Source organism: Schistocerca nitens, chromosome 4, assembly GCF_023898315.1.
Source record: "Schistocerca nitens isolate TAMUIC-IGC-003100 chromosome 4, iqSchNite1.1, whole genome shotgun sequence".
NCBI lineage: Eukaryota > Metazoa > Arthropoda > Insecta > Orthoptera > Acrididae > Schistocerca > Schistocerca nitens.
The window spans coordinates 108,906,484-108,933,276 of NC_064617.1; the positions used below are offsets into that span (position 1 = coordinate 108,906,484).

The 26,793-nt window shown below is 44.6% G+C and overlaps 1 protein-coding gene across 2 annotated transcripts in view; it reads left to right on the top strand.

The window, feature by feature from the left end:
• LOC126251590 (15-hydroxyprostaglandin dehydrogenase [NAD(+)]-like) overlaps nucleotides 1–26,419 on the top strand; it is a 153,491-nt gene extending 127,072 nt beyond the window's left edge. For both annotated transcript variants that reach the window (XM_049952122.1, XM_049952123.1), the window contains 2 exons: nucleotides 17,047–17,201; nucleotides 24,264–26,419. In XM_049952122.1, the coding sequence (XP_049808079.1) occupies nucleotides 17,047–17,201; nucleotides 24,264–24,378 (270 nt within the window). In that variant the 3' untranslated portion in view covers nucleotides 24,379–26,419. The remainder of the gene's footprint in view (nucleotides 1–17,046; nucleotides 17,202–24,263) is intronic.
• The last annotated feature ends 374 nt before the right edge of the window (nucleotides 26,420–26,793 follow it).

A 26,793-nucleotide genomic window follows, 5' to 3' on the forward strand; every position in this document is an offset into this window, starting at 1 on the left:
ATGTCATTGGATAGACTGTAAGCGCGCACTTTTTGTAGCAAGCGACAGTGCGGAACTAAGTCGAACGCCTTTCGAAAGTCGAGAAATATGGCATCCACCTGGGAGCCGGTATCTAGGGCCTGTTGTATACCATGCACAAAGAGGGCCAGTTGTGTCTCGCATGACCGCTGTTTCCTAAAACCGTGCTGGTTTCTGCAGATGAGCTTCTCAGAGTCTAGAAAGGTCATTATGTCTGAACACAAAATATGTTCCATGATTATACAACAAATCGATGTGAGTGAAATTGGCCGGTAATTATGTGCATCCGATTTTCTACCCTTTTTATAGATTGCTGTGACCTGGACCTTCTTCCAATCCAGTGGAACTTTCCGCCGTTCCAGTGATCTCTGATAGATGATGGATAAGAATGGTGCTATATTTGTAGCATAGTCAACATAAAATCTCACGGGGATACCGTCTGAGCCACGTGCCTTTCTGGTGTCTAAGGATCTTGACTTTTTTACAATCCCAGATACACTAAACACTATGTCAACCATCCTTTCGTTTGTTCGATAATTGTAAGGGGGAATGGTGCTGCAGTCCTCTATCGTAAACGAGTTTTTGAAAGCTAGGTTTAGAATTTCGGCCTTCTGTTTATCATCATCAGTTACATTACCCATACTGTCAGCAAGTGAAGGTATTGAATCATTTGTAGCGTTCATAGATTTTACGTACGACCAAAATTTTTTGGGGTTATTTTTAGAATCTGCAGATAAAATATTACTTTCAGATTCGTTAAAAGAGTCTCTCATTGTCCTTCTGACAGCTGCTTTCATTTCGCATAATTTCTGTTTGTCAGCGGGGCGGTGACTACGTTTAAAACGACTGTGCAAAATTATCTGCTTTCTCAGAAACTTCCTAATATGTTTTTTGTACCAAGGTGGATCCTTTCCCTCCCCTATACTTTTGCTAGGCACATACTCCTCTAGCACATGGTGGACAATACCTTTAAATTCCGACCAAAGATGCTCAATATCTTTGTGTCCCGCGGTGAATGCTTGGAGCTATGAAGTTATTCATTAATGATACTTTTATTTGCTTTCCCAAACAAGAAACATCGGAATTGAAAATACCATGCTGTTTACGCCCCTTACATGCTCTGCCAGGTCTAGTAACAGCACTAAACACGAACAACGCTAGTGCACTCTGGTGGCCGTTCCACCTGACACAAAGAGCTGCAACTCTTAATCATTTGCATATCCGTCGATGGTGTGTGTGCATCTACAAAGTTATATTGACGTCCGGCTATATCTTCTGACAGGATCACTTTTTTTTTGTCAGGCAGTTTATTTGGGCTTACATTCAAGGGGAATAGGGAACGAAGGAATATACTTCATAAAACTTTTAAAAAGGTATGAAACAAAAATAAAACAGATGACAAAAACAGACGTAGTTTATTCTAAAGTGCATATCGTTACACACCTGTGAAATCAGCATCTGTTCTTGGGTAAAAAACCTTTTGCTCCACCCTAGCCGCTGTAATATTCCTGGATACTCCTTGGCATGCTTGGTCGAAGTGTCACTGCTGAGGTAGGTCACACGTTTCGGCCTCGGCCCTCCTGACGTCACCCAGTGTGAGAGGGATTCTGTTACGTGACATGTGACGATGTATCATCATGATCTGGATTCATTTTGGATTATGGCGTGTGGACACACATTTGTAAAATGAATCCGATACTTACACAATGTAAAATGTGATGTACGGAAAATGATGTCAGGCATGTACTCGAAAATGACGTAAAATCGAAATTAGTTATCACACAAATTAAATAAGGAACATTAGTATACAGCCTGCCATGCACCATGTTTTCGCTTGTAAATTATTTAGAGGCTATGAATCCACACAGAAACAAAATTTCATTGGATAGTTGCATCTACCACCAATCATTTGCCAGTTCATTTCTTTCAGCATCCACGTAACACTCTCCTATGGCTCAAAAAACCTTAAGATCATTCGTGCCTGCCCTTCATTGTACACTTTTAATATCCTCTGTTACTACTATGCGATACAGGTGCTACACACTTGAGCAATATTCTACGGTGTTTTGCACGAGTGTTTTGTGTTCAATTTCATTGGCAGACCGATTGCATTTCCCTAGTATTCTACCAGTGAAAAAAAATCTACCACCCGTTTTACCTACTACTCAATCTACGTAATCCATTTCACATCTCAACAAATTGTATATCCAGGAATTTGAATCAAAAATATAAATTAAAAGTTTTTTTTAATTAGGTTTTTTATGGTTTTGTTTATTTGAATTAATTTATATTCCAACTTTGGCTCGTTGACACAGTAATCAACCAGTATCTCTGATGAACTTTAACGATTTTTCACATCTTCTTGGTGTGTCACGGTGGTTGTCGATTTCATGCACCCGTTCTCTAGGGGTAGCGTCTTTGGTTCGAACGCCATCACCACGTAAATGGTTCAAATGGCTGTGAGCACTATGGGACTTACATCTCAGGTCATCAGTCGCCTAGAACTTAGAACTACTTAAACCTAACTAACCTAAGGACATTACACACATCCATCCCCGAGGCAAGATTCGAACCCGCGACCGTAGCGGTCGCGCTGTTCCACACTGAAGCGCCTAGAACCGCTCGGCCACCAGCGGCCGGCACCGCGTAAATCTTGAATAAAACTCATCAGCATTGGCGGCCTAAGACTTCCGGCCGGAGAAATCACCCTCATTCTGTCAACGGCCTTGTCAAAGAGGGCGGAGGAGCGGATAGAGGTTCAGGGCACTCTCTTGTCCTAGGGGTGGGAAATTGCCCCTAAAGGCGGAAGAATCAGCAATGATCAACGACATGAGGATGCAGAAGGCAATGGAAACCACTGCATTATAGACACATAACGTGTATCCACAGGACATGTAGCCTGTAATTGAAAAAGTGTCATGATGTTCATCTCTTCTTTGGCAAGAGCCTCCGGAATAGTCCACCATTCGGATCTCCGGGAGGGGACTGCCAAGGCGGAGGTGACCATGAGAAAAAGATTGAATAATCAACGAAAAGATAACGTTCTACGAGTCATAGCGTTTAATGTCAGCGTTGTGAACTTGGTAGGGAAGATAGAAAATCTGAAAAGAGAAATGAAAAGGCTCAATCTAGATATAGTAGCGGTTAATGAAGTGAAATGAAAAGAAGACAAGGATTTCTGGTCATATGAATATAGGGTAATATCAACAGCAGTAGAAAATGGTATAACGGGAGTAGGATTCTCATTATGGGTAGGAAACTAGGGCAGAGAGTGTGTTACTGTGAACAGTTCAGTGACAGGGTTTTTATTATCAGAATCGACACTAAACCAACATCCACAACGATAGTTCAGGTATACATGCCGACGTCGCAAGCTGAAGGTGAAGAGGTAGAGAAAATATATGGGGATATTGAACGAAGAATTCAGTACATAAAGGGAGATGAAAATCAAATAACCATGGAGGACTGGAAAGCGGTTCTACGAGAAGGAATGAAAGAAAGGCTTACGGGAGAATATGGGCTTGGTACTAGGAATGAGACAGGAGAGAGGCTACTTGAGTTCTCCAATAAATGTGAGCCAGTAATACCGAATACTCCGTTAAAGAATAACAAGACGAGGAGGTACACTGGAAAAGGCCGCGAGATACGGGAAGGTTTCAGTTAGATTACATCATGGTCAAAGATTCTGTTATCTGATACTGCACTGTAAGGCGTACCTAGGAGAAGATATAGACTCAGGTCACAATGTAGTAGTGATGAACAGTAAGCTGAAGTTTAGGTGACTATTCAGGACGAATCAAGTGAGAAGAAGTGGGATACGGGAGTACTAAGGGATGAAAAGACACTTTTGAAGTTCTCGGAGGCTATAGATACTGCAATAAGGAATAGCTCAGTACGCTGCTCAGTTGAAGAAAATGGTTCAAATGGCTCTGAGCACTATGGGACTCAACTGCTGTGGTTATCAGTCCCCTAGAACTTAGAACTACTTAAACCTAACTAACCTAAGGACATCACACACATCCATGCCCGAAGCAGGATTCGAACCTGCGACCGAAGCAGTCGCACGGTTCCGGACTGCGCGCCTAGAACCGCGAGACCACCGCGGCCGGCTCAGTTGAAGAGAAATGGGTATCTCTAATACGAGCTTTCACAGAAGTTGGCAATAAAAACATAGGTACAAAGAAGGTAACTGCAAAGAAACCATGGGTAAAAGAAGAAATGCTTCAGACGATCGATGAATGAAAGAAGTACCAAAATGTCCAGGGAAATTCATGAATACAGAAATATAAGTCGCTGAGGAATGAAATAAACAGAAAGTGCAGGGAAGCTAAGACGAAATGACTGCATTAAACATGTGAAGAAAGCGGAGAAGAAATGATTGTCGGGATGACTGACTCTAACTATCGTCTACACAATTACGAAGGCTGCAAGAACTGACAAGTGCAAGGATTATCGCACAATGAACTTAACAGCTCATGCATCCACAAGTTGATGACAAGAATAACATACAGAAGAATGGAAAAGAAAACTGTTAGATGACGATCAGTTTGGCTTTAGGAAAGGTAAAGGCACTAGAGAGGCAGTTCTGGCGTTGCTATTGATGCTGGAAGCAAGAGTAAAGAAAAATCAGGACACGTTCATAGGATTTGTCGACTTGGGGAAAGCGTTCGATAATAATGAATGGTGGAAGATGTTCGAAATTCTGGGGAAAATTGGGGTTAGCTAGGTGGAGACAAGTATAATATACAACATGTACAAGAACCAAGAGGGAATAATAATAATAGTAGAAGACCAAGAACGAAGTGATTAAAAAGGGTGTAAGACGGGGATGTAGTCGTTCGCCCCTACTGTTCAATCTGTACATCGAAGAAGCAATGACGAAAATTAAAAGAGAGGTTCAGGAGTGGAATTAAAATTCAAGGTGAAAGGATATCAATGATACGATTCGCTGATGACATTGTTCTCCTCGGTGAAAGTGAAGAAGAATTACAGGATCTACTGAATGAAATGGTCTAATGAGTACAGAATACGGACAGAGAGTAAATCGAAGAAAGACGAAAGTAATGAGAAGTAGCAGAAATGAAATAAGAAACTTAACATCAGGATTGGTGATCATAATGTAGATGTTGTAACTGTATTCATCTCTTGCTCTCCCTCTACGGTTTTCACCCCCCCCCCTCCCCTCCCTCCCCCCCCCCCCCCCCCCACACACACACACTTCCCTCGAGTACCAAATTGGTGAACATTTCACACCTCGAAACGTGTCCTATCCACTGATCCCTTCTTTTGGTCAATTTGTGCCACAAATTTCCTCTCTCCCCACTTCTATTCAGTACCTCCTTATTAGTTGCTGATCTACCCATCTAATCTTCAACATACTTTTGTAGCATCACATTTCAAAAGCTTCTACTCTCTTCTTGTCTAAATTGTTTCACTTCCATACACTCCAGACAAATACTTTCAGAAAATAATTCCTAACACTTATATCTATATTCGATGTTAATAAATTTGCCTTCTTCAGAAATGCTTTTCTTGCCATTGGCAGTCTACTTTTTACATCGTCTCTACTTCGGCCATCAGTAGTTAGTTTGCTGCCCAAATAGCAAAACGCACCTAGTGCTTTAAGTGTGTCGTTTCCAAATCTAATTTCCCCAGCATCACCTGACATAGTTCTACTACATTCCACTACTCTTGTTTTGCTTTTTTTGCTGTTCATTTTATATCCTCCTTTCAAGACAATGTCCATTCCGTTCAACTGCTCTTCGAAGTCCTGTGCTGTTCCTGACGAATTACAATGTCATCGACAAACCTAAAAGTTTTTATTTCTTTTCCTTGAACTTTCATTCCTACTCCAAATTTTTCTCTGATTTCCTTCACTGCTTGTTCAGTGTACTGATTGAATAACATCAGGGATAGGGTACAACCCTGTCTCACTCCCTTCTCAACCGCTGCTTCCCTTTCATGCCCGTTGACTGTTATAACGGCCGTCTGGTTTCTACACCACTTGTAAATAGCCTTTTGCTCCCTTTGTTTTACCCCGGCTGCCTTCAGAACTTCAAAGAGAGCATTCCAGACTACACCATCAAAAGCCTTCGCCAAGTCTACAAATGCGATAAATGTAGGTTTGTCTTTGCTGAACTTCAATTCTAAGATAAGTGGTAGGGTCGGTGTTATTACATTTCTCCGGAATCCAAACTGATCTTCGCCAGTGTCGGCTCCTACGGGGTTTTCCATTCTTCTGTACAGGATTAGTATTTTGCAGCTGTGACTTATTAAACTGATAGTTCGGAAATTTTTACACTTGCCATCAACTTCTTGCATTAGAATTAGAATTATTATATTCTTCTTGAAGTGAGAGGGTATTCCGCTTGTCTCGTAACATCTTGCACACTAGATGGAAGAGTTTTGTCATGGATGGCTCTCCCAAGGCTATCAGTAGTTCTGACGGAATATCGTCCACAGCCAGAGCGTTGTTTCGACTTAGGTCTTTCAGCGATCTGTCAATTTCTTCTCGTAGTATGACATCTTCATCTCATCTCCATCTACGTCCACTTTCATTTCTATAATATTGCCTCCAAGAACATCCTCCTCGGATATACCCTCTATATACTCCTTCCACCTTTCAGCTTTCCCTTCTTTGCTTAGGACTGGTTTTCCATCTGAACTCTTGTTATTCAAATAGCCGCTTCTCTTTTCTCCAAAGGGCTCTTTAATTTTCCTGTAGGCGGTATATGTCTTTCCCCTCGAGAAATATGCTTCTAAATCCTGACATTCGTCCTCTAGCCATTCCTGCTTCCCATTTTTCACTTCCTGTCATTTTGACTTTTTAAACGTTTGTACTCCCTGTCGCCTGATTCGCTTGCTGCATTTCTGTATTTTCTCTTTTCATCAATTAAATTTAATATCCCTTGTGTTATCCAAGGATATCTAGCAGGCCTTGCCTTTTTACCTATCTGATCCTCGGCTGCCTTCACTGTTCATCTCTTGAAGCTACCCATTCGTATTCTACTCTATTTCTTTCCCCTGTGCTAGTCAACCGTTGCTCTCTCTGAAATTTTCAGCAACATCTACCCTTTTCCAATTTTTCCAGTTTTAGTCTACAATTCATACCGAATAAATTGTGGTCAGTGTCCACATCTGCAACTGGAAATGTCATAGAATTAAAAATCTCGTTCCTCAATCTCTGTACTATCGTTATATAATCAGTCTGAAACTTTCTCCAGGTCTCTTCCACGCATACAACCTTCTTTTAGGATACTTCAGCCAAGTGTCAGCGATTATTAAATTACTCTCTGTGCAAAACTCTACCAGGCGGCTTCCTCTTTTATTCCTTTCCCCCAGACCATATTCACTTACTATTTTTCCTTCACTTCCTTTCCTACTATCGAATTCCAGTCTCCCATCACAACTAAATTATCGTCTCCCTTAACTACCTGAGTAATTTCTTTCATCTCGTCATACGAAGTGCATTCAAGTTCTAAGGCCTCCGATTTTTTTTCTAATTAACTAGTCACCCGAAATCGATGAAACTGGCATTACTTCTCGACGTAATCGCCCTGCAGACTTACACATTTTTCACAACGCTGACGTCATGATTCCATGCCAGCGGCGAAGGCTTCTTTAGGAGTCTGTTTTGACCACTGGAAAATCGCTGAGGCAATAGCAGCACGGCTGGTGAATGTGCGGCCACGGAGAGTGTCTTTCATTGTTGGAAAAAGCCAAAGGTCACTAGGAGCCAGGTCAGGTGAGTAGGGAGCATGAGGAATCACTTCAAAGTTGTTATCACGAAGAAACTGTTGCGTAACCTTAGCTCGATGTGCGGGTGCGTTGTCTTGGTGAAACACCACACGCGCAGCCCTTCCCGGACGTTTTTGTTGCAGTGCAGGAAGGAATTTGTTCTTCAAAACATTTTCGTAGGATGCACCTGTTACCGTAGTGCCCTTTGGAACGCAATGGGTAAGGATTACGCCCTCGCTGTCCCAGAACATGGACACCATCATTTTTTCAGCACTGGCGGTTACCCGAAATTTTTTTGGTGGCGGTGAATCTGTGTGCTTCCATTGCGCTGACTGGCGCTTTGTTTCTGGATTGAAAAATGGCATCCATGTCTCATCCATTGTCACAACCGACGAAAAGAAAGTCCCATTCATGCTGTCGTTGTGCGTCAACATTGCTTGGCAACATGCCACACAGGCAGCCGTGTGGTCGTCCGTCAGCATTCGTGGCACCCACCTGGATGACACTTTTCGCATTTTCAGGTCGTCATGCAGGATTGTGTGCACAGAACCCACAGAAATGCCAACTCTGGAGGCGATCTGTTCAACAGTCATTCGGCGATCCCCCAAAACAATTCTCTCCACTTTCTCGATCATGTCGTCAGACCGGCTTGTGCGAGCCCGAGGTTGTTTCGGTTTGTTGTCACACGATGTTCTGCTTTCATTAAACTGTGGCACCCATGAACGCACTTTCGACACATCCATAACTCCATCACCACATGTCTCCTTCAACTGTCGATGAATTTAAATTGGTTTCACACCACGCAAATTCAGAAAACGAATGATTGCACGCTGTTCAAGTAAGGAAAACGTCGCCATTTTAAGTATTTAAAACAGTTCTCATTCTCGCCGCAGGCAGTAAAATTCCATCTGCCGTACGGTGCTGCCATCTCTGGGACGTATTGACAATGAACGCAACCACATTTTAAAACAATGCGCATGTTTCTATCTCTTTCCAGTCTGGAGAAAAAAAATTGGAGGCCTTAGAACTTGAATGCACCTCGTACAGTTACTTCAATCTCTTCATCATCTGCGGAGCTAGTTGGCATATAAACTTGTACTGCTGTCGTGGCTATAGGCTTCCTGTCTATCTTGGCTACAATAATGCGTTCACTATGTTGTTCATAGTAGCTTACCCGCATTCCTGTTTGATGAAGTTAAGGAATTCTATTAAGTTAAAGAAGTTAAAGAATTCTGCTACTTAGGCAGCGAAATAACCCACGACAGACGGAGGAAGAAGACATAAGAAGCAGACTAGCACTGACAAAAAGAGCATTCCTGGAAAGGGAAATCTACTAGTGTAGGCCTTACTTGTATGGCAGCGAAACATGGGCTGTGATAGAACCGGAACAGAAGAAAATAGAAGCATTTGAGATGTGGTGCTAAAGACGAATGTTGAAAATTACGTGGACTGATAAGGTAAGGAATGAGGAGGTTCAGCGTAGAATCGGAGCGGGAAGGAATGTATGGAAGACAATGACAAGGAGAAGGGACAGGATGGTAAGACATCTGTTAAAACATCAGGGAATAACTTCCGTGGTGCTAGAGGGAGCTGAGAGAGCAAAAACTGTAGAGGAAGACAAAAATTGGAGTACATCGAGCGAATAAGTCAGGACGTAGCTTGCCAATGCTACTTTGAGATGATGAGACTGGCACAGGAGAGGATTTCGTGACGGGTCGCATTATGTCAGTCAGAAGACTGATGACAAAAAGAAGGTTTCATGAGCTGGCCAAGACACATCTCAACGGAAGCTGTCTTCTAGCTCAGACTAGTGGGACAGGTGTAATTGAACACCTACCCATTTCGCTGTATTAAAATTCGTAGTTTCGTTTGTGGTACCGATTCATCCGCCTGTTTCCGACCTACGCGTCGTTTCAGTAAAGCAGAAATTCCAGTAGAATGAAATACAACGTCTTGTCACAAAATAACCAAAAAGTTTCCTTTGAAGGGCTGCTGCAGCGCGTATGCAACGTAGCGCGACTGCGATGTAGGTAAGGAATTAGTGTGGCATTCGCGTCTTTCCGTCGTGGGTGCAGTAAAGGCGGTAAATTGAACTACGTCCAAACAGGACCAACGGGCTGTTATCCTTTTCTTGGTTTCCGAAGGACAAATATCGGTAGACATCCATCGGAAAGTGAACAACATGTATGGGGCAGCATGCCGCTGTGGAATGGTGCGCCAAGTTTCGTGCCTCTACATCTACGTGATTACTCAGCTATTCACAACAAAGTGCCTGGCAGATGGTTCAATGAACCACCGTCATGCTGTCTCTCTACCGTTCCACTCTCGAACGGCACACGGGAAAAACGAGCACTTAAATTTTTCCGTGCAAGCCCTGAATTCCCTTATTTTATCGTGATGATCATATCTCTCTATGTAGGTGGGTGCCAACAGAATGTTTTCGCAATCGAAGGAGAAAGCTGGTGATTGAATTTTCATGAGAAGCTCCCGTCGCAACGAAAAACGCCTTTGTTTTAATGATTGCCACTCCAATTCACGTATCATGGCTGTGACACTATCTCCTCTATTTCGCGATAATACAAAACGAGCTGCCCTTCTTTGTACTTTTTCGGTGTCATCCGGCAGCCCCACCCAATGCGGATCCCTCACCGCACAGCAGTACTCCAGAATAGGGCGCACAAGCGTAGTATAAGCAGACTTTTAGGTAGACCTGTTGCACCTTCTAAGTGTTCTGCCAATGAATCGCAGTCTTTGGTTTGCTCTACCCACAATATTATCTATGTAATCGTTCCAATTTAGGTTATTTGTAATTGTAATCCCTAAATATTTTGTTGAACTTCCCCATGTCGCAAATGTCGTAATGCAGAAGCTACGGCAACTCAAATGGGAGACACTGGAGTACCTGCCCTATAGTCGTGGCACCCCCTCATGCGATTATCACGCCTCTGGGACCCTAAAAAAGTCCCTGAAGGATCGACTATTCCTGTCGGACTAGGATGTGCACGCGGCAGTTCCTGACTCCTCCACGCACCAGGATGCAGAGTTTTACCGGAGGTACATCTTCAACCTGGTGTATCGATAGAATGATTGACCCAATGCTCACGGCGAGTTTGCTTGGTTGGCATACCGATTTTAGGTTGTGAGGCCTTCGGACTCAAACTTTTAGATCGCCCATTATACACTACTGGCCATTAAAATTGCTACACCACGAAGATGACGTACTACAGACGCGAAATTTAACCGACGGGAAGAAGATGCTGTGATATGCAAATGATTAGCTTTTCAGAGCATTCACACAAGGTTGGCGCCGGTGGCAACATCTACAATGTGCTGATATGAGGAAAGTTTCCAACCGATTTCTCATACACGAACAGCAGTCGACCGGCGTCGCCTGGTGAAACGTTTTTGTGATGCCTCCTGTAAGGAGGAGAAACGCGTACCATCACGTTTCCGACTTTGATAAAGGTCGGATTGTAGTCTATCGCGATTACGGTTTATCGTATCGCGACATTGCTGCTCGCATTGGTCGAGATCCAATGACTATCAGCAGAGTTTGGAATCAGTGGGCTCAGGGGGGTAGTACGGAAATTCGTGCTGGATCCCAACGGCCTCGTATCACTAGCAGTCTAGATGACAGGCATCTTATCCACATGGCTGTAACGGATCGTGCAGCCACGTCTCGATCCCTGAGTCAACAGGTGACAACGTTTGCAAGACAACAACCATCTGCACGAACAGTTCGACGACGTTTGCAGCAGCATGGACTATCAGCTCGGAGACTATGGCTGCGGTTACCCTTGACGCTGCATCACAGACTGGAGCGCCTGTGATGGCGTACTCAACGACGAACCTGGGTGCACGAAAGGCAAAACGTCATTTTCTCGGATGAATCCAGGTTCCGTTTACAGCAGCATGATGGTCGCATCCGTGTTTGGCGACATCGCGGTGAACGCACATTGGAAGCGTGTATTCGTCATCGCCATGCTGACGTATCACCCAGCGTGATGATATGGGGTGCCATTGGTTACACGTCTCGGTCACCTCTTCTTGTCATTGACGGCACTTTGAACAGTGGACGTTACATTTGTGATGTGTTACGACCCGTGGCTCTACGCTTCATTCGATCTACATCTACATCTACATCCATACCCCGCAAGCCACCTGACAGTGTGTGGCGGAGGGGATCCCTGCAAAACCCTACATTTCAGCAGGATAATGCACGACCGCATGTTGCAGGTCCTGTACGGGCCTTTCTGGATACAGAAAATGTTCGACTGGTGCCCTCGCCAACTGAAAACGTCTGGTCAATGGTGGCCGAGCAACTGCCTCGTCACAATACGCCATACGCCATACGCCAATCAATATTCTTGATGAAATGTGGTATTGTGTTGAAGCTGCATGGGCAGCTGTACCTGTACACGCCATCCAAGCTCTGTTTGACTCAATGCCCAGGCGTATCGAGGCCGTTATTATGGCCAGAGGTGGTTGTTCTGGGTACTGATTTCTCAGGATCTATGCAGCCAAATTGCATGAAACTGTAATCACATGTCAGTTCTAGCATAATATATTTGTCCAATGAATACCCGTTTATCATCTGCATTTCTTCTGGGTGTAGCAATTTTAATGGCCAGTAGTGTACTATCATCCCTGGAATTAATTGACATTGCAGCCTTTGGATACCACGTTTCTTTATTTGTGAAGTGCAAAATTTTACATTTACGAACATTTTATGTTAGTAGGCATTTTTTGCACCGCATTGGAATCTTATGAAGATCTGAAAGTGTATTTGTGCAGTTGTTTTCAGTCTGTACTTCATTATAGATAGTTGCAAAAATGGTTCAAATGCCTCTAAGCACTACGAGACTTAACAACTGAGGTCCCCTAGATTTAGAACTACTTAAAGCTAACTAACCTAAGGATATCACACACATCCATGCCCACGGCAGGATTCGAACCTCCGACCGTAGTAGCAGCGCGGTTCAGGACTGAAGAGCCTACAACCGCTCGGCCACAGCGTCCGGCAGATAGTTGCACCACCGGCGAATAGTTCAAATGGTTCAAATGGCTTTGAGCACTATGGGACAACATCTGACGTCATCAGTCCCCTAGAACTTAGAACTACTTAAACCTAACTAACCTAAGGACATCACACACATCCATGCCCGAGGCAGGATGCGAACCTGAGACCGTAGCGGTCGAGCGCCGGCGAATAGTCTGAGGGTATTATTAAGACTGTGTGTAATGTCATTAACATAAAGTACGAAAAGATAGGGTCACAACGCACTTCCCAGGAACACGCCCGAAGCTGTTTCCGCGTTGTCGATAACTGTCTCTCCAAAATAAGGTGCTGTTTCCCACCAGAAATCCTCAATCCAGTCACAAATCTCACTTCATTATCCACATGGCTGTGCTTTCGATAAGCATGTGTCGTACTGAGTCAAATCCCTTTTGGGAATCAAGAAACACAACATAAATGTGACTCACTTGGTCAGTAGCGTGTTGGGTTTCACGTGACCGATACTTTGGTAATCCATGCTGCTTTGCGTGGCGCAGGTGATTCTTTTCGAGATACTTCATCACGTTAGAGTCCAGAATGCGTCCTAAGATTTTTCAAAAATGAATGTCAGTGATACTGGATAATAGCTTTGTGTTTCACTTCAGCTACCGTTCTTGTAGAGAGGTGTGAGCTGCGCTTTCTTCCAGCTACTGAACATAGTTCTTTGTTCGAAGATCTGTGATAGATTAACGTTGAAAGAGGAAACTCAGCCACAAATTCGACATAGAGTATTAAAGCCATCCGAACGGACCATGGAACTTTGCTAAATTTTAGCGATTTCAACTGTTTCTCAACACCACAAACGCTATTATCTATGTTACTAATCTTTGCAGTAGTTCGAGAATTAAATTGGCATTATAACAGTGCATTTTGCGTTGTAAAGGAACATTTGAAAGCAGGGTTCAATGTTTCTACTTTTGCTTTTTTAACCTCAGTTTCATTTCCTGTCTAGTCCATGAATGTATGGACAGTAATTTTGGTGACAGTAATAGTCTTTACATATGACCAAAATTTGTTCTTATTTTGTGAAAGGTAAAGTCGTCATTGAAGTTTTCTCGCATTTCGCTCTTGACAGCCAAACGCGTTTCATTCATTATTCCGCTATCTATAGTCTCACGTTTTGTTTTACACCTGTAGTGCGCTAGTGCCTCTTTCTTTCGAAGCTTCTGCACAGTAACTATATATCATGGAGGTATGTCTTATAATCTGTTTTCATGACACTATCCATCCCTTGTCATTGGCAAGCTTCAAAATTTTTGAAACTTCCTGGCAGATTAAAACTGTGTGCCGGACCGAGACTCGAACTCGGGACCTTTGCCTTTCGCAGGCAAGTACTCTACCATCTGAGCTACCCAAGTACGACTTACGACCCGTCCTCACAGCTGCACTTCCGCTGGCCCTGCAAGTTTCGCAGGAGAGCTTCTGTAAAGTTTGGAAGGTAGGAGACGAGGTACTGGCGAAAGTAAAGCTGTGAGGACGGGTCGTGAGCCGTGCTTGGGTAGCTCAGATGGTAGAGCACTTGCCCGCGAAAGGCAAAGGTCCCTAGTTCGAGCCTTGGTCCGGCACACAGTTATAATCTGCCAGGAAGTTTGATAAATGGAACCACGATACAGATAAATGGCAATACAGATAAATGGCGTAACACGTGAGGACGAAGGATGTCCACAATGCACTGTTGTGCTGTCAGTTCCCTCTATCACTACCAGCATAACTTCTGGTCATTGCTGCTAGCGATTGAGGGAACTCTGACAGCACAACAGTGCAATGTGGACATCCTTCGTCCTCGTGTGTTACCTCTAATGCGACTGTATTGTGGCGCCATTTATCAACAGAACAATGTCAAACACAGTACCTATCTCTACAAACTGTCTGCGTGATGTTGAGGTAATGCTGTGGACAGAAAGATCTATAGATCTGCCCCTCTTCGAAAGATGTGGGATCATCTTGGACGTCAATTCCCGATGGCTGCAAACCCCATGTTGGCAGGAATAACACCACTGTGTCTCTCGAAAACATTGAAAGAATGGAACCACTTCCAAGGTCGCCGCCCTGGTAACCTTCGTTGGTCATTCAGAGTACTACACAACCGTGATTCATCGTCAAACACAATGCAGTGCCATCCATCAATAGTCCATACTTCCCTCTTACAGCACTTCTACAGATGTAGCTGTTTCTGTTGTTGTGTTAATGGTAGCATGGGGCGGTAATTCCCTGGTCCAGCTGCTGCTTATTTCCTATCAATTGTGAGGGATGACATAGATTGTTACAGGGAGTCCATTGCTTGTTCTCGTATGGTGTTGAATGGATGGATAGGAAAGGTTCCTCCAGAGGGCCCATGCATAAGTTGCACAGCATGGTGCCATGGGTGTACCGATTTCAGTACCGCCGATTTATTTATAGCTTTGGTCTTCAGAAGTGAAATAATGTCACAGGTGTGAAGGGCTTACTATGTGCTTGAAGCACATTAAGACGATCCTCCCTTATGACCGACAGATGTGATCGATCGGATCCTTCATCACCAGACTGCTTGCTGTCACGTTCCAATGCAGTCCAGAATCTGGCAACTACCACTTCCAAATCCACCACGTATCTCAATATTGCACGATTCGACAAAGCGGCCAAACGAAGACCCACTTTGAGGCCCGTATCAAACTGTGTCAGGTGCTGTCAGCGCTGTCTCGTACGAGTACATGGCATTCCATGTCCTTCACAGTGATCACTCAACATGTTCCGGCGTAATGACAAGGGCCTTCACGACCATCAAGAATGGAAGAGCAGAGAGGGCTGCGACACGACGTCAGCCTATAGCACGCTGACGAACCCCTCCCTAGGACGACAATAAGATACACTATTTGATCAAAAGTATCTGGACACCTGGCTGAAAATGACATACTAGTTCGTGGCTCCCTCCATTGGTAATGCTGGAATTCAGTATGGTGTTGGCCTACCCTTAGCCTTGATGACAGCTTCCGCTCTCACAGGCATACGTTTAATCAGGAGCTGGAAGGTTTCCTTTTGGAATGGCTGCCCATTGTTCACTGAGTGCCGCACTGAGGACAGGTGTCGATGTCGGTCGGTGAGGCCTGGCACGAAGTCGGCGTTCCAAAACATCCCAGCGGTGTTCTATAGGATTCAGGTCAGGACTCTGTGCAGGCCAGTCCATTTCAGGGATGTTATTGTCAAGTAACCACTCCGCCACAGGCCGTGCATTATGAACAAGTGCTCGATCGTGTTGAAGCATGCAATCGCCATCCTCGAACTGCTCTTCAACAGTGGGAAGCAAGAAGGTGCTTAAAACATCAATGGAGGCCTGTGCTGTGATAGTTTCACGCACAGCAACATGGGGTGCAAGCCCCCTCGATGAAAATCACGACCACACCGTAACACCACCGCTTCCGAATTTTACTGTTGGCACTACACACGCTGGCAGATGACGTTCACCGGGCATTCACCATACGCACACTCTGCCATCCGATCGCCACCTTGTGTATCGTGATTCGTCACTCCACACAACGTTTTTCCACTGTTCAACCGTCCAATGTTTACGCCTCTTGCACCACGCGAGGCGTCGTTTGGCATTTACTGGCGTCATGTGTGGCTTATGAGCAGCCGCTCGACCATGAAATCCAAGTTTTCTCACCTTCCGCCTAACTGTCATAGTACTTGCAGTGGATCCTGATGCAGTCTGGAATTTCTGTGTGATGATCTGGGTAGATGTCTGCCTATTACCCGTTACAACCCTCTTCAACTGTCGGCGGTCTCCGTCAGTCAACAAACGAGTCGGACTGTACGCTCTTGTGCTGTACGTTTCCACTTCACTATCACATCGGAAACAGTGGATCCAGGGATGTTTATGGGTGTGGAAATCTCGCGTACAGATGTATGTCACAAGTGACACCAAATCATCTGACCACGTTCGAAGTCCGTGAGTTCCACGGAGCGCCCCATTCTGCTCTCTCACGATGTCTAATGACTACTTACGTCGCTGATACGGAGTACCTGGCAGTAGGTGGCAGCACAAAACACCTAATATGAAAAACATATTTTTTGGTGGTGTCAGGATACTTTTGATCACATAGTGTACATTGACGTCCCACCATGTTTTTCGTGAGTTTATTTTTTTCTTACAGGTGGTGTATAATCTGGTTTCCGGATATCGTTTCGCTTACTCCACCTAACAAACTCCCTCACATGGTGCCAAATTGTCCATACTCAGTTTCACTGGTGTATTGCAGGCAGCAGAGCACACGCAGAAGACAGGTGTGTCGGTGGTGGCGGTGTGCCCCGGGCCCTGTGATACGTCGCTGCTGGAGAACGTGGGCAGGTACTTGCCCGAGGCTTGGCAGGCGGAGCAGTTCTACTCCCTGGTCCAGCAGTTCGGAGTCTCCAGGTGAGCAGCCTCTTCTCTGTTCTCTTTGCCCCATCCAGAGGGTGCGGCCAGTGAGTACAGAGGGCTCAAGTTATAATCACCGGCGTGTGCCACTAGGCCACTCTTCCCGCATCAAACGTGAGTTTTTACGCTGACGAATGGTAGACGGAACATCTCGGAAGGTAGTTTGTTACTCAGTGATCGAGAATGATTGCCACGATCGCCAGTGGGAAAGATGTAGCCAGCTTCTGTATAGACAGGTCTTGTCTCTTACGAATGCGATGCTTTGTTGCCTTGGTGGATGACATCTTCGACCACTGGTTTCCATCTGCAGTTTATTTTTCTCCTGTATGCCGAGAAACGCTGGAAGTTTTACAGGCTTCCGGGAGAAAAATAAACTGCAGATGGAAACCTGTGTCCAAAATGGTGATCCACAGAGGCAACAGAGCATCTCATTCACAGGAGACAAGGCCTGTCATCGCAGCAACTAACTTCATCTCCTCCACTGGCGGTGGTGGCAATCAGTCGTGATCACTGAAAAACAAACAATATTGCGAGACGTTCTGCCTGCAAAGTCTCTTTTGCTGCCGAAGGGGTGACCTACAGTCAGGGGCCGGCGCCTATAACTTCGAAGCTCTGTAGTGTTGTTGGATGACGTTCCCAGACACGGATTCCTATTCTCGATTTGTTCCTCATGACACCTTCTACAGCCATTCGAAGTTTTACGCAAAATTTCTGGGACGACCTGTATTTGTTCAGCACACAGTACAAACTATTCAACAATCAGGCATTTCGTGAGTCACAGATTCATCATCTGGCCGTCCATTTTTAATCATCAGGCAGAAGAATTTGAAGATGCAAAGTAGCAGTCACGGAATTTAGTGACGTGGACAAAAATTGTTCATCTTTAAAGTGCCCACCTATCCTGCCCAGTGAATTTACCTGTGCACCTCCTTCTTGTCTGTTCTGCTTCTCAGTACACCAGTTGTTTCCTAGCACGTCAGGTTGTCCAATTAGCGACGACGATTTCCCATCAGCGGGAAGCGATATGCAAATGGAATATATCATACGCCTTCATAAGGGGCAGTGCGGACCCTGTAAGTGCACGGCAGCAGAGGCCGCCAAACAAAATTGGCACGCCCATCGTCGAACAGAACTAATTTTTATGTATAAGGCGGAACTATAGGCCTCATGGAAAAAGGGTGATCCGGCTGAGTCACGCAATTTGACTCTTGGTCTGATAACGAGGCGTGGCCATTAATAATCACGTAGGCTGACGTGAGGATCAATGAACTATACTTGACGGGATGTATCTGGAACATTTTAGGTGATTAGAAAGTTAGTAGACAGGAATACAATTAAATACTTAGCTTTAATTCAGCATCAGCGACGAACGTCGATCTTGACTTTGTACAATAATATTTACAAGTGCAGTTATAGACTGAACTGCGAATACTGCTTTACAATTCTGATTGCTTCACACATATAGATCAATTGTCAATGAATAAACTGTATGTGGCGCCTGGCTAGGTCGTAGCTACTGACTTAGCTGAAGGCTATGCTAATTAGCGTCTCCGCAAATGAGATCTCTGAAGCTATAACAAGTGAACCATTCCTATTAAAGTCGACTATAGAACTGGCCAGTGCGCTACCTTGTCTCACAAGACCAGCCGAGTGGCGGCGCTCGGTCTGCTAGCGTCGACATTGGCGACTCGCGGATCCTATGTGTACTGACGGACAGCGGCCTATTTGAAGCCTACGAAGTAGCCAGTGTCGTGCTTTGCGGAGACACCACACTAATAGTACTGTGTAAATTAGCCACTTAATGCGACCTGCGGTACTGTTCACTGCAAACTATGTTCTGTTCGACAATACCCATGATAATTTTGTTTTGTATTTATTGACGATGCCACTCTGGCTTTGTTGTATTAGGATATGTTCAAACAGATCTGACGATGCTCGTAACAGACCGAAAGCAACAGCCTGAAGGCAATTTTCGTGACCAAATATGCCGGAAATAAAGAAACATTTGAACTTTATACAGTTTAATCTTAGCGAGATGTAAAACAAAATATGCGTGAGATAAACTTTTATAATGAACATTAGTCAGCAGCACTTAAATGATCAGTATAAGTCTTATACGCTTGAATGTTCTATATCTCTTAGTTGCAACTTCGTACAATACGAGATCTGAGATGAAAAGGCCAAGAACATCTTAAAGTTAACACTCATGTACACTGGTCAGCCAGAACAGTATCATCACCTACCTAATAACCGGCACGTCCACCCTTAGCACGGATAACAGCTGCGACGCCACGTGGCATGGGAGCTACGAGGCACCGGTACTTCACTGGAGAGAGGTGGCACCACATCTGTACACACACCTAATTCCCGTACATCCCGGGGAGGGATCCGAGATGCGTTCTACCAGGTTCAAGTGTGGCGAGTTGGGGACCCAGAACATCAATTGGAACTCGTCAGCGTGTTCCTCATAACACTCCATCACACTCTTGGCATGTGATACGACGTATTATCTTACTGAAAATTGCTATGTCCGTTAGGAAACATGATCGTCATGACGGGGTGTGGCCGGCCGGTCTGGCCGAGCGGTTCTAGGCGCTTCAGTCTGGAACCGCGCGACTGCTACGGTCGCAGGTTCGAATCCTGCCTCGGGCATGGATGTGTGTGATGTCCTTAGGTTAGTTAGGTCAAATAAGGCAGAAGGGATAGATAACATTCCATCAGAATTTCTAAAATCATTGGGGGAAGTGGCAACAAAACGACTATTCACATTGGTGTGTAGAATATATGAGTCTGGAGATATACCATCTGACTTTCGGAAAAGCATCATCCACGCAATTCCGAAGACGGCAAGAGCTGACAAGTACGAGAATTATCGCACAATCAGCTTAACAGCTCATGCATCGAAGCTGATTACAAGAATAATATACAGAAGAATGGAAAAGAAAATTGAGAATTCGCTAGGTGACGATCAGTTTGGCTTTAGGAAAAGTAAAGGGACGAGAGAGGCAATTCTGACGTTACGGCTAATAATGGAAGCAAGGCTAAAGAAAAATCAAGACACTTTCGTAGGATTTGTCGACCTGGAAAAAGCGTTCGACAATATAAAATGGTGCAAGCTGTTCGAGATTCTGAAAAAAGTAGGGGTAAGCTATAGGGAGAGACGGGTCATATACAATATGTACAACAACCAAGAGGGAATAATAAGAGTGGACGATCAGGAACGAAGTGCTCGTATTAAGAAGGGTGTAAGACAAGGCTGTAGCCTTTCGCCCCTACTCTTCAATCTGCACATCGAGGAAGCAATGATGGAAATAAAAGAAAGGTTCAGGAGTGGAATTAAAATACAAGGTGAAAGGATATCAATCATACGATTCGCTGATGACATTGCTATCCTGAGTGAAAGTGAAGAAGAATTAAATGATCTGCTGAACGGAATGAACAGTCTAATGAGTACACAGTATGGTTTGAGAGTAAATCGGAGAAAGACGAAGGTAATGAGAAGTAGTAGAAATGAGAACAGCGAGAAACTTAACATCAGGATTGATGGTCACGAAGTCAATGAAGTTAAGGAATTCTGCTACCTAGGCAGTAAAATAATCAATGACGGACGGAGCAAGGAGGACATCAAAAGCAGACTCGCTATGGCAAAAAAGGCATTTCTGGCCAAGAGAAGTCTACTAATATCAAATACCGGCCTTAATTTGAGGAAGAAATTTCTGAGGATGTACGTCTGGAGTACAGCATTGTATGGTAGTGAAACATGGACTGTGGGAAAACCGGAACAGAAGAGAATCGAAGCATTTGAGATGTGGTGCTATAGACGAATGTTGAAAATTAGGTGGACTGATAAGGTAAGGAATGAGGAGGTTCTACGCAGAATCGGAGAGGAAAGGAATATGTGGAAAAGACTGATAAGGAGAAGGGACAGGATGATAGGACATCTGCTAAGACATGAGGGAATGACTTCCATGGTACTAGAGGGAGCTGTAGAGGGCAAAAACTGTAGAGGAAGAAAGAGATTGGAATACGTCAAGCAAATAATTGGGGACGTAGGTTGCAAGTGCTACTCTGAGATGAAGAGGTTAGCACAGGAAAGGAATTCGTGGCGGGCCGCATCAAACCAGTCAGTAGACTGATGACCAAAAAAAAAAAAAAAAGGTTGAAGTAGTTCTAAGTTCTAGGGGACTGATGACCTCAGATGTTAAGTCCCGAAGTGCTCAGACCCATTTTTTGAAGAGACTTTAAACGCGGAGTGGTAGTTGGCTCTTGACGCATGGGACGTTCAATATGCCGAGATCCACTGAGTGATGAATGGGCCAAGAATACCATATTTCAAGAATTACTTCTCACCACGGACAACGTAGTTGCCGACGGCCTTCAGTTAACGGCCGAGAGCAGCGGCGTTTGCGTAGAGTTGTCAGTGCTAACAGACAAGCAGCACCGCGTGAAAAAATCATGTAGGACTTACGACGAACATATCCGTTAGGATGTTGCGGCAAAATTTGGCGTCAAAGGGCTATGTCAGCAGACATGCTATGGCAGCAGATAATCGACTTGAGCGCCTTTGCTAACAGCAGTACACCGCCTGCAGTGCTTCTCCCAGGCTCGTGTAGACGACTGGAAAACCGTGGCTTGGTCAGATGAGTCCCGATTTCCTTTGATAAGAGCTGATGGCAGGGTTCAGTTGTAGCGCAGACACCACGAAGGCATGGACGCAAGTTGGCAACAAGGCACTGTGCAAGTTGGTGGTGGTGTGAGCTATTTTTACACGGAGTGGACTGTGTCCTCCGGTCCAGCTGAACCGATCACTGACTAGAAATAGTTCAGCCACTTGCAAACCATTTGCAGCCACTAATCCAAACAACGATGGAATTTTTGTGGGTGGCAACGTGGCATGTCAACTGGGCACAACTGTTCGAGACTGGATTCTGGACAGTTAGAGCGATTAATTTGGCCAGCCAGAGCGCCCGACATGGATCCAACCGAACATTTATGGGACGTAATCGAGAAGTTAGTTCGCGCACAAAATCCTGCGCCGGTAAGACCTTCGCGATTATGGACGGCTATAGAAGCAGCATTGCTCAATATTTCTGCAGGGGACTTCCCAACGACTTGTTGAGTCCATAGCACCCTAGCTGCTGCACCACGCTGGGCAAAAGGAGGTCCAACACGATATTGGTAGGTTGTTAGGTTTCCCATGACTTTTGGCATTTTTGAATTTATCAAAAGATTGTGAAGTCCTGGGAGCAAGTTGTAACTCACCACTGGCATCTTACCATTCAATCAGTGGCAGCCTAAGGAGGGTTACTTACTTTCACTAACAGGAGCTCCTTTTGATTATTATTATTATTTCTTTTGTTCCAGCCTGCTATGATGGCATGTCCTGTCCACATTCGCCCTTATTTTTCTTTAGCGAGTAACCTTCTCTGAATAGTTTTGCCCATTATTTGAAATAGATTTAGGCCCATGTAAATTTTAGGAACAATTCCTTCACTGATTGAATTTATTAACGTCGCAACGGATAACGCAGTGGTATTCTATGGGGCAGTCAGAGAAAGTTACGTACCGTTAGCTAAAGTTGAGCCAAGCACTTTAGATTGTAAGAGCGTAATCATCAGTACTACAAATGCGACACTATCTTCAGATGTGTTGAAAATTAATTAACGATCACTGAAATAGCTTCAAATGATAAAATATTTATTTTTGACTAATATTTCGCACGTTAACAGTAATCTTTTTGTATTTAATAGATGGACAAAACATTCCTGGTACATTTACATACGATCCTATGGCTTTCTCATACGAGAATAACAAGCCACGTTGGCCTTAATCTGCAGAGTCCTGTGGGGTGGGAAAATCTGGGGAGCACGTGGTCACTCTGCTCAAGTTTGTAACACAGACAAATAAATGGCTCTGAGCACTATGGGACTTAACTCCTAAGGTCATCAGTCCCCTAACTAACCAAAGGACATCACACACATCCATGCCCGAGGCAGGATTCGTACCTGCGACCGGTCGCGCGGTTCCAGACTGTAGCGCCTAGGACCACTCGGCCACCCCGCCCGGCTTAACACAGACATTGACATGCACTAATTCACACGGCAAACAAAATCTCGACAGCATTTATTAGTGGGAAGAATTGTATGCACCTCGTGGCTGGCATCGAGCAGGATTTTGGTGGTTGCATATCTTTGCGTGAAACGCTTGGAATCAAATCGATTCATCTTGCCGAATATACGCTCGGTACAGTTTTATTGATAATTTAAAATGTCCCGCACAAATAAAATAATATGTACATACAGTAACTTTTAAGGCTTGGGCTGCGCTTTGAATCTATAGACCGCGTGGTCGCGCCTAACGGAAACCACACTACTATAATACTGATTAACTGAACCAAAAATTGTAACCAGAACCTAAATGGTAATTCAAAAAATGGCTACGAGAAGAAATTGTTGAGATTAACAAATTATTATTAACAGATTGAAATACCTTTTGTCCCTTTTTCGACACTGACGTTCCGAGGGAACGTTTGGTCACTTACTTGCCTTCAGAACAACTCCACCTGTAACCGTCGCTCGGAGCTCTCTCCGAACCGCCCGAGGTGGTGGGGGAGGCCCATGACCAACCTCTGCAAGGAAAACGTTTTGCTTTGCTCATCTTTGGCCAAGCCCTCCTGTTCCTGCTCTCTGCCTTCCAGCGACACCGTTTAGGTTGGTAGAAGAGTAAGATACCCACCACTTCTCTGGTTTGTCTGCTACTGCATTCAAATCAATCACACTTGATCACACGCTTTCAGGAAGGGTGAAAAACGGAAAGCAGGACACAGGACGTGCACATAAGAATTTAAAAAAAGTGTAGACCCATATTGCTTCTACAGGCATGCGGTTGTTAGGGCCGAGATTAATTAGTTGGATCACTCATTTTTGTAATCATGTAACGACACCTATTGTGATTTTACTAAGTGTTACTCAGAAAATCGAAAGAAATGAATGGGCAAGAAACAACAACAATACTTCGGTCACGTGTGAGAATGTTCCAGAGCTGATCTGTCTGTTGCAGCCCGGAGCAGATGGCGGAGGGAGTGATGCACGTGCTGCGAGACGCCACCTCCGGCTCGGTGTGGGTGTGTCACGAGGGTCGAGCCTCGCCCGTGGAGTTCCCGCAGCTCCTCTAGAGGGGCCTCTCTACCCTCTGCTCTCCAGGAGGTTTCGTGAATGAGCTATATAAGACTTGCTATCATACCACGCTTCGTTGCAGAGCATGGCGACGACGATGTGTTAGATGCTGCAAGTCTAATAATGCAAGACGGAGGTAGCTCCCATGACTTCTACCTCGACATTTTCATACACTCTATCTAATTAGATAACGCATTTAAATATCTGGGACTACCGCTCGACCAAAAACTAACAAAGCAGACCCTGTTACTAACAGTAATACCGAAACACCACTACAGAGTACAACTGATAACCGGCAGAACATGGAGAGAGGCTTTTGTGTGCCGTACTAAACACCTACAAAGCCCTGATCCAACTTCTCCTCTCATAGCCGGTTTCGCTGGAGTGTTTCGCTCCCTCCTAATTCTCTAATACCACAAACTCGCTTCACCTTCCGTAGGCATATACTTACCAGGTTAGTAGCTCGTTTCCCTCTCCACTTCCACACTAACCACTTTCGAATTCCCTACACTTGACAGAAACTCGACACCAGTTACCTAATCGTTTCTTCCCCGCTCGACTACTCTTCTGCACGACGGGCTCGTAGCAGCACGTCCCCAGAAACTTACGCATACACCCTCACCACGTTCTATGACAACGACACTATATCTACATCTACATCCATGCTCCGCAAGCCACCTGACGGAGTGTGGCGGAGGGTACTTTGAGTACCTCTGTCGGTTCTCCCTTCTATTCCAGTCTCGTATTGTTCGTGGAAAGACAGATTGTCGGTATGCCTCAGTGTGGGCTCTAATCTCTCTGATTTTATGCCCATGGTCTCTTCGCGAGCTATACTTAGGAGGGAGCAATATACTGCTTGACTCCTCGGTGAAGGTATGTTCTCGCAACTTCAACAAAACCTCGTACCGAGCTATTGAGCGTCTCTCTTGCAGAGTCTCCCACTGCAGTTTATCTATCATCTCCGTAACGCTTTCGCGATTACTAAATGATCCTGTAACGAAGCACGCTGTTCTCCGTTGGATCTTCTCTATGTATTCTATCAACCCCATCTGGTACGCATCCCACACCGGTGATCAATATTCAAGCAGTTGGCGAACAAGTGTACTGTAACCTACTTCCTTTGTTTTCGGATTGCATTTGCTTAGGACTCTTCTAATGAATCTCAGTCTGGCATCTGCTTTGCCGATGATTAATTTTATATGGTCATTCCATTTTAAATCACTCCTAATGCCTACTCCCAGATAATTTATGGAATTAACTGGTTCCAGTTGCTGACATGCTATATTGTAGCTAAATGATAAAGGATCTTTCTTTCTATGTATTCGCAGCACATTACACTTGTCTACATTGAGATTCAATTGCCATTCCCTGCATCATGCGTCAATTCGTAGCAGATCCTCCTGCATTTCAGTTTTCCATTGTTACAACCTGTCGATATACTACAGCATCATCCGCAAAAAGCCTCAGTGAACTTCCGATGTTATCCATAAGGTCATTTATGTATATTGTGAATAGCAACGGTCCTACGACACTCCCCTGCGGCACACGTTAAATCACTCTTACTTCGGAAGACTTCTCTCCATTGAGAATGACATGCTGCGTTCTGTTATCTAGGAACTCTTCAATCCAATCACACGATTGGTCTGCTCTTACTTTGTTCATTAAACGACTGTGGGGAACTGTATCGAACGCCTTGCGGAAGTCAAGATACACGGCATCTACCTGGGAACCCGTGTCTATGACCCTCTGAGTCTCGTGGAGGAATAGCGCGAGCTGGGTTTCACACGACCGTCTTTTTCGAAACCCATGTTGATTCCTACAGAGTAGATTTCTAGTCTCCAGAAAAGTCATCATACTCGAACATAATACGTGTTCCAAAATTCTACAACTGATCGACATTAGAGATATAGGTCTATAGTTCTGCACATCTGTTCGACGTCCCTTCTTGAAAACGGGGATGACCTGTGCCCTTTTCCAATCCTTTGGAACGCTACGCTCTTCTAGAGACCTACTGTACACCGCAGCAAGAGGGGGGGGGGGGGGGGGCGGCAAGTTCCTTCGCGTACTCTGTGTAAAATCGAACTGCTATCCCATCAGGTCCAGCGGCCTTTCCTCTTTTGAGGGATTTTAATTGTTTCTCTATCCCTCTATCGTCTATTTCGATATCTACCATTTTGTCATCTGTGCGACAATCTAGAGAAAGACATTTAGTATTTCGGCCTTTAGTCTGTCATCCTCTGTTTCAGTACCATTTTGGTCACAGAGTATCTGGACATTTTGTTTGGATCCTCGAAATTTCTGCCTATCCTTCTTGTGGATCTTCTTGCTCTAGGCTCCTCATCCTCGTCATTTTTATTCTACATTCTTTCCCAAAACTCTACCACAAAAAACACTCCTGATATCCTGATTATTTC